This window comes from Aspergillus pseudotamarii (assembly GCF_009193445.1).
Source record: "Aspergillus pseudotamarii strain CBS 117625 unplaced genomic scaffold BDV38scaffold_64, whole genome shotgun sequence".
Taxonomy (NCBI): Eukaryota; Fungi; Ascomycota; class Eurotiomycetes; order Eurotiales; family Aspergillaceae; genus Aspergillus; species Aspergillus pseudotamarii.
The window spans coordinates 197459-205686 of NW_022475078.1; the positions used below are offsets into that span (position 1 = coordinate 197459).

General features: G+C 51.5%; 4 protein-coding genes across 4 annotated transcripts; 1 reads left to right on the forward strand and 3 right to left on the reverse strand.

Annotated features, from left to right (window-relative positions):
• Window positions 1-109: 109 nt before the first annotated feature.
• On the reverse strand, window positions 110-2629 carry BDV38DRAFT_286682 (aconitase family-domain-containing protein; the record flags this gene model as incomplete). Its single annotated transcript, XM_032060723.1, has 3 exons — window positions 110-1946; window positions 2021-2466; window positions 2528-2629. 3 exons carry the CDS (start codon window positions 2627-2629, stop codon window positions 110-112), a joined length of 2385 nt encoding a protein of 794 aa, XP_031909704.1.
• Window positions 2630-2951: 322 nt separating this feature from the next.
• On the forward strand, window positions 2952-3711 carry BDV38DRAFT_286683 (RraA family protein; the record flags this gene model as incomplete). The annotated part of the gene is made up of 2 exons (XM_032060724.1): window positions 2952-3005; window positions 3085-3711. 2 exons carry the CDS (start codon window positions 2952-2954, stop codon window positions 3709-3711), a joined length of 681 nt encoding a protein of 226 aa, XP_031909705.1.
• A 90-nt stretch (window positions 3712-3801) lies between these two features.
• On the reverse strand, window positions 3802-6496 carry BDV38DRAFT_286684 (uncharacterized protein; the record flags this gene model as incomplete). The annotated part of the gene is made up of 5 exons (XM_032060725.1): window positions 3802-4981; window positions 5041-5630; window positions 5690-6206; window positions 6259-6356; window positions 6449-6496. The coding sequence occupies 5 exons, from the start codon at window positions 6494-6496 to the stop codon at window positions 3802-3804; spliced, it is 2433 nt and encodes an 810-aa protein (XP_031909706.1).
• A 521-nt stretch (window positions 6497-7017) lies between these two features.
• Window positions 7018-8137, reverse strand: BDV38DRAFT_296031 (mitochondrial carrier domain-containing protein; the record flags this gene model as incomplete). Its single annotated transcript, XM_032062841.1, has 3 exons — window positions 7948-8137; window positions 7147-7884; window positions 7018-7086 (listed from the first exon to the last, which is right to left on the reverse strand). The coding sequence occupies exons 1-3, from the start codon at window positions 8023-8025 to the stop codon at window positions 7018-7020; spliced, it is 885 nt and encodes a 294-aa protein (XP_031909707.1). The 5' UTR covers window positions 8026-8137.
• Window positions 8138-8228: the final 91 nt, after the last annotated feature.

The following is an 8228-nucleotide window of genomic DNA, read 5'->3' on the forward strand; positions in this document are numbered from 1 at the left end:
ACGGTGGAGGCTAATATTCTTAACATCATATCATTTCAATTAACGCCGTTAGACTATATACAAGTGTGAGATCTATAGTGACATATATAACCAAGACAAACTCTCTCCTCTACTTGGCGAGGGCGGTATTCTTGATATGGTTCAACGCACTGCCAGCTCGCAGCCAGTGCAGCTGGCCGGCATGATAGCTGTGGTTCAACTGCGCATTCCAGGACGGTCCCTCTCGAGGAGTGACGCGCATGGTAACCTGCCGACCGGGAACTAATTCACCATCCTCGACCCCAATTAATGTAATGCGATCGCCTTCCATGATCCGATCATAGTCCAAAGCGTCGGCGAAGGTAAGAGGTAACATCCCTTGCTTTTTCAGGTTAGTCTCGTGTATCCGCGCAAAGGAGCGAGCAATTACGGCCACCCCTCCGAGATAACGAGGTTCCAGGGCAGCGTGTTCGCGTGAGCTTCCTTCACCGTAGTTGAAGTCCCCGACAATGCACCACCGGATGCCGCGGTTTTGGAGGTCACGAGCCACCTGGGGAACAACCTCAAGGTCCGATGTAATCGGGTTGCGAGTGTGGCCGAGCATCTGCGGATCGTTGCCAGGGAGGAACGCGTTGGATGCGGTGGTGAGCATGTTGTTGCTGATATTCTCTAGGTGACCCCGGTATTTATACCAAGGGCCTGCTGGGGAGATGTGATCGGTGGTGCACTTGCCCTTCACTTTCATCAGCAGCTCCATGTCAGTGGCACACCCGGACTGCCATGGTGCAAATGGGGTCAACAGCTGCAGACGGTCGGAGTGCGGGTCGATAATCACGGACAGTGCTGAACTGTCGGCTGGAGGCTCTTGGAAAGTCTCTTCCCCTGTAACAAAATCTGCTGGAAGTTCCCGATTCATAGGAGCTTTGAATTGGAAGGAATTCCTTCCCTCGACAGCAATACTGTCCGTTAACGGGTTGAAGTCGAGCCGGCCAGCGTAAGCGAAAGCAGTAACTAACTCAGGCGATGTGACAAATGAATGAGTCGCTGGATTGCTATCATGCCGGCCCACAAAATTCCGGTTAAAGCTGGATACCACCGAGTTCTTTTCCTTGCCCCGTACATCAACATCCTTGCGGTCCCACGACCCAACGCAGGGCCCACAAGAGCTGCTCAGCACAACGGCACCGGCCTTTTGCAGCTCTTCGAGGATACCATCTGCCTCAGCCGTGGCGCGGATTTGCTCACTGCCAGGTGCGACAAGGAAGGGTGTTTTGAATTTTAGTAGCCCAGCATCACGCGCTTGTGCGACGAGCTGTCGCGTCTTATCAAGGTCTTCATAGGAGCTGTTAGTGCAGCTTCCAACCATCGCATGGCTGAGGTTAATGGGCCATTCACTCTGGGAGGCTGCCTTTCGTAATTCAGAGATGGGGTGGGCAAGATCAGGGGTGTACGGCCCATTGACGTGTGGTTCGAGCGTGCTCAGGTCGATCTCGATAATCTGATCATAATATTGTTCCGACCCTTCATCGGCTTGCAGCAACGCCTGTTTAACCCCTTGGGCCGCCTGAGCTGCATACGCCCGCTTCGTTGCTGCAAGATATCGCTCCATCGCAGTGGTGTAAGGAAATATACAGGATGTCGAGCCAATCTCCGCAGACATGTTACAGATCGTCGCCATGGCCGTGGCCCCCAGAGTTTCTGTACCAGGGCCGAAAAACTCAATAACGCGACCCTTGCCTCCAGAAACGGTCAGGATGCCGGCGAGCTTGCAGATGATGTCCTTTGTGGATGCCCACCCGGATAGTTGGCCGGTCAGGCGCACTCCGACGATATTAGGCGTCACCAACTCCCAGGGCATTCCGGACATCGCATCGACTGCGTCGGAGCCACCAACGCCAATGCCCATCATAGCCAAACCGCCAGCATTCGGCGTATGAGAATCCGTACCGATAATCAGGCCGCCAGGTCTAAGGGTAGCACATATGAATTAGTACTTATATAGACATCTCTATCTCTCTAAACAATGTCGGGGAAAACATACACGGCGTGGTTTTCAAAGATCACTGTGTGGATGATACCAGAACCGGGTTTCCAAAACCCGATTCCATACTTTCTAGAGGCGCTGCTCAGGAATTCATAGACCTCGGCATGTTCTGTAAGTGCACGCTTTAAATCTGGCTCCGCTCCCTTCTCGGAAATGATGAGATGGTCACCATGGACCGTCGTTGGGACGGCGACTCGCGGTAGGCCCGCACTGATAAACTGTAGGAGGGCCATGGTCGCGGTAGCATCATGACAGGCGACACGGTCCGGTCGCAATCCCAAAATCGTCTTTCCCCGATCGATTTCTTGCAATGACCATACTTTATCATCGCTCGGGATCAAGTGGCTGTACAGCAGCTTCTCGGTTAATGTCAGAGGGCGCGTCGAGCCTTGCCTTACTGCGTCTAGGTTACTAAGTTGCTCGCCATAATTGACACCAAACACCTAGGGTCCAACAGAAGTCAGCACGAAACCTCCGTCAATATTCAAAATGTCAAGTGCACACCGGGATTGAGTTATTCTGGGTGGCGAGCCTTCGGACAGGCGCCCCGACCAGACGAGGTTGCGGTCGTCCCGTGCGTAAAACCGGGGATAGAAAGCGCTGCATTGTCAATGTTTCTCATCCAGTCCGTGAGACCATGAAGAAGAAACAAAACTTCTGCGGGGATCAAGAAGACGAGAAAAAATAAAGACAAGTTGGAGATCCGGTGTGTACAATATCGGAGGAGCTTTGGAGCTCTCTGGAGTACTCCGGACCAATCAGCGAGCTTTCGGATTGTTCCGAACCCTCGGCATTCCTCCGCTCGTCGGCGTTTTCACCTTCCAGGCTTCTTTAACCCTCACACTCTCGGTGGTATTGCACTGATTCGCCTCGATTCCTTTCTTCGATAGATACGTGAACTTTATTCCTCGGTCGAAACCCAATCAATATGGCAAGCCGATCCAGTGCCATCCGAGCTCTTCAACAATTTACATCCTGCGATGTAAGTTAAACTACTGACCACCAAACACGCTTTCTAGAGAATGTCATGGATGGAAAAAGCTCACTGAATATGGAGAAAGATAGGTGATGCGCTAGTCAAGCTTAAGGTGCCCTGCGGTGGCTATCTGTCGGGATTGAAGATGTTCTCTCCTGGGCCGCCGAGCCCGAAAGCGAAGATCTTTGGCCCTGCCTACACGGTCCGCATGGTCCATGCCAACGACAAAACCGCGCCCTCCCCCAAACGCCATTTCGTCGATGACATACCTCGAGATAGCGTCGTCTTCGTTTCGCAGCCAAAAGGATTGATCAGCGCGTGTTGGGGCGGCCTGATGAGCACCCGCGCCAAGAAACAAGGTGCAGCTGGGGTCGTTATCGACGGCCGCTTCCGAGATATCAACGAGCATCAAGAATTGAATATGGGTCTCTTCGCGCGGGGAATCAGCATCTTGGGATCAAATACTTTCACCAGGTCATCAGAGCTGAACGTACCCGTCGCGTACGAGAATAGCGAGGTTGGCGAAGAGGTGGTTATCAACCCAGGAGACTACCTGCTGGGAGATGTGGACGGTATGGTGGCAGTCCCGGCGGATAAGGTGGAGGAATGCGTGCGACTCTGTCAGGAGCGGTATGAGATTGATGAGGAGACCCGGTTGTGTTTAGAAAGGGGTGAAGAAATGGGCCCCACGATTAAGCGATTGAGAAAGTAGGTAGATGGCACAATAAGTACTTCGTATAGCATTAAGCTATAAGCCCCGCTGAGTTGAGAGAAATCTGGCCCGTTTGTAGGGTTCCGCATATCATGGGTACTCCGGGTTTACCATGCTGCTAGAGAACGGATCCCAGCCCCAGTCACCATGTAAATATTCCACCAAGAAGCCCTCCATAGCTGAGTCAATAGTAGATTCGTCGGAATCGGCTGGGAGAAGGCCATTAATCTGTGAAATAAATGAGTCGGGCTCATTCTCAAAATGGTGTTCCGGGTATGACTCGGTTCGTACAGTGTCTGCAGCTGCAGCTGTGGCGTCAACAGAGCTGACAGAGCCATATACGACCGCATGATGTTGGTCAAGAACAGGTAACCCCATCTGCGTGTTAACTACATCCGGCATGGACCCTATGTTCGACACGAGTGATGATGGATCGGTTGATTGCACTATCCGTCGTCTTTGTGCCCGCGATGAGGACTGCAGCTGAGACAAAGCCTGTAGCTGGCTCAATCGCTTGATTGTGAGATCTACCATGTTATCAAAACTGTCCTTTCCTCTGCGAAGAGAGGGCCACCACTGGCTGCCAACGCTGAGCAGGTTAGAGCATGTGCGCAGGTCGCCCAGGGCTTCAGAGAATGGTATCGTTTCCAGAAGGTCACGCGAGGCCCAAAAGCAATAGACAATGGTGGCCCCAGAGGAGAAGATACCATGTACATGACGCCAAGTATAGTGCAGCTTTTCTTCATGGTTGAGGTATTTGTATATCCGTAAGCGCCTCCGACAGCTTTGGTAGCAGAGAATCAAAGCATTCCTTGAGGGCGATCGGAAGACTTGGGATGGCTGGAAAAGAAGGGTGATAGCCGAATGGTACAACGATTCCAGTTTAAGTTGTTCGCAGTGAAATTTCAATTCTCCGTCCTCGATGTCCTGCATGCTCGACGTCGGCCGAAGACTTGCGGTCTCCGCTAGCCAATCATCTAGCTTAGTCTTTATGCGCTGCTGTATGCTAACCAGATCCGTGGGCCAGATCGTGGCATCCCCTTGCGCTGGCAACCTATAGAATAGAAGCTTTATTTCCGAGATGTAAGAGTCGATCCGGAAGCGATATATGCACAAAGCCACGGTCTCTGGTGGTGGTAGTTGTATATCGAGTTCATTCCTCTGGTCGGCTGGGTACGTAAAATCTTGGATTTCCTCAAACTTCGGCCACCTTACATCGAAGGTCTCGTCCCGGATACCTAGGGGCCTTCCTTGGATTGTTGATATGGAGCTATGCCAGGCATTTTAGCATGTGCCTTACAGGGTGCGTGGAGGTGGACAGCAACGTACCGGTCAAGAGAATAGACTGTATGGAAAATAAGGCGGCGAATTGTCAATGCGGTGGGGGTGAGTTCAGAGTAGTCTGCGGGCTCCCGATGGAGGCCCAAGTCAATGCAATGTGACGTCGCAATGTACGAGAGCGTCCAGATGTTGATAGCCGCAGGCCCAATCAAGCCCTGGACCATTAGCAGCAGCACGCCTTGTAGAGCTGGGACGGAGATGCTGCAAAAGCATTCCGAGGCAGCTGACATGGCTATCCGATAATATTTATCTGGAGAGTGATCAAAGCTTCTGTTCCGGGTCATAACGGTCGCCGCAAGTGAGAACACCATAAAGACATGGAAAGTAGCTGTGAAAACAGAAATCGGGGTGATTTCGTTGCCGGCACTGACATCGTATCTTCCATTGTAGGAAAAAGGATTCATAGTATCAATCCAGCCATTGAGTCCGACATGGCCATTGCAGCCGAGCTCTGCACAGTCTCTCAGGGCCCGATACGCATTACATATTGAGTGCGGATGAAGAAATGGGTGATCCACGTGGATCACCTGGAAATAGACCTCTAACAAGGCACTGGCTTCCTCGGGTGATGGCAATTCCTTACTCACGATCAGCACCCCAAGTTCTGAAGATTTACAGCGGCATTCTGCACGGTTACCTCTCTTAATCGGTCATAAAGAACCTGGTAGGCCTCGCGTGACTGGCTACGACCAGGGGTCAACCGGCGACGATGACCATTGCGGGAGGATGTCGTTACAAACTCTGGGCTCGCCGTCGAACTTCGTTCGCTGTCAATTCCAATCAGTCTCGTGAAAAGCAGACCCGATGACGATCCAAGATAATGTTTCTGTCGGGAATCGGAGTGCAAGGAGAGCATGCCCAGCTCAACGAAAATGGGCTGTTCCACCTCTGGCCCCTCTGTCATAGAATACGAGCGCTTGGAAGACGTGGTACCTTCCACAAGGGGGCGATCAACAGATTCGAGTACCGGTGACGGGGCATGTGCATGCTCCTGACCTGTCCCGCTGGTAGATATTGCAGGACGATGAGGGGTGGTTGTTTCATCCGCGCTAGTCATGTCGACTGCGGGCCCTTGAGATATATCGAACTGAGGGTCGATCTCCTTCAGTCTTTGTTCAAGCCAGTTAATCCTGGCGTAACATCGTGTGATGAAACTGAATTATCGTCAGCCATTGTCTATCCGGGTGGGATGCCAAAATCCCATACTCTCGTGGGATGGATAGACCATTATTCCGGCCATCGACATCAACACACGGGACACCTGCACGAGCACAGTTCCCACAGGCTGGAATACTTCCATCACACTAGTTGGCAGAATGTTAGCTGGGGCCGTCCAGCAATGGAGATTACTCGCCTTCACACGTTTAGCGCGGCATCGACGACAGGCTAACCGCACCTTCTTCGAAGGTGCTGGCTGGGCAGCGTCGGCCTCCGTGGGTGCCATATGGTTTACTGGAGAGTCACACACCCATTCAAGATGAATCAACGATTTTCTGTCCCAAGACCATGGGGATGTGGGGAACGGCAACCAGCATCATGCATTCTGTATGCACCAGAAAGAAGATCCGGGGGGGAATGGCTTGGCAGTTTGCATTGTTTGCTTTCTTGTCGGTAGCGGTCCGAATCCAACAACCCCGTCAATGACCAAGCAATTGACTGCAACGATATCGTGAATGAGAATAGGTATGATGCCATGTAGGATCAGATAATTCTGGTGTGGTAGCAACTTTGGCCTCTCAGTGACAAGCTCTTGTCCACACTCACTGTCTATGTTTTGTGTTATATCATTAAATTTACATGGGCAACATAGTAGGTGATTCGACTATATATACCTATATCGCTACGGGTCAGAGGATGAAAATGTTTAACCCTCCGGGTAACATAGTATCCTAGAAGTAATATTGAAAAAGTATCTAGCTCGTTGGTTGATAAGAAGTATAACTGAATATTTATCCGACTGCCACTCTACCCACGGAACGATCTCGTCCACTGAACCACACGCTCGTATATCGCAAAACTGATGGCGCCCGAGATCTACAATCAGGTGTCAGAAGTTGACGGTAGAAACTGAACGAATCAAATAGGGAGACGTACACTGAGCCGGGCGAGGCGAGGAGTAGTCCCCTTCCATAGCGCCCAAGTACCTTCTGTAGTGATGATTGACCGTAGACAATGGAAGGAACCTCGGTATCGCTGAGAGCCGTCCAACGCTTGTAGGCGCGTCTTAATAGTGTCGAATGGCATTGTTGCATACACAGTCACTACCCCAGCCATGGCCCCGGCGACCACGGTACTCCAGACAGGTGCACCATTAGCCGCGCCCGCACTCGCAAGCGCCGTGAGATGGTGCAGGAAGAAGTTGTAGCTGGTAAATCGCACCATGGCGTTGGATGATTGCTTCAGCGTGACGGGCAATGTTCCACGATATAACCCAGATATGCCTTCAGTCGATAGAATAGTGCGAACAGCATGGCTGGCCGACTTGTATACCTTCGCGCCCGCTCGATCATCAATGATCTTGGTCTTCAATGTTTCCCCGGGAGTGACAACGAGTACGCTTTCCGCGACTCCTGCAACCAGACCTGCGCACATGTTTCCCGTTGATGTCACCTTCCCGGACGAGTCCATAGGCATCCATTTCTTTGCACTATCAAAGGCGAAAAAGCGAATCCCGGATTTAGATGCATTGGAGACGCAAAAGGCCATGCTGCCCGTGTACAGATGGCGAACACCATGTTGTCGGATAGTAGCGGTTAATAGCTGTACCGGAGACTGTTTTGTGGCATTGGGGTTCAGCAATTGTTGCCGAGTTTTCAAGTATTCGGTGGGATACTGTCAATGCGTAATAGTGAGCGTTTGGTTTCAACCTAATTGGCATTGCTAAGGGAGTTTTACTGTGAGAAGACTTTCGGCACCGCCAGCTGCGGCTCCGGCGACTATGGATTGCCATGGACTGACTTGTTTCTGAGGCATTTTGATTTCCTGTGATAATAACTCTCCAGCTCCCTGGTCGGAGGAGTTACCATATTATGCGCCATTGATCGCTGGTCTCGCGCCGATGCGGTGGAATTGGACGATATCGGCTATCCTTCCTATCATTTAGAATCTCGCCATCCATTGCGCGTTTCGCAGCTGCGTTTCTGTCTTACTGTCGCTCTTCTCCTTTTTTTTTTTTT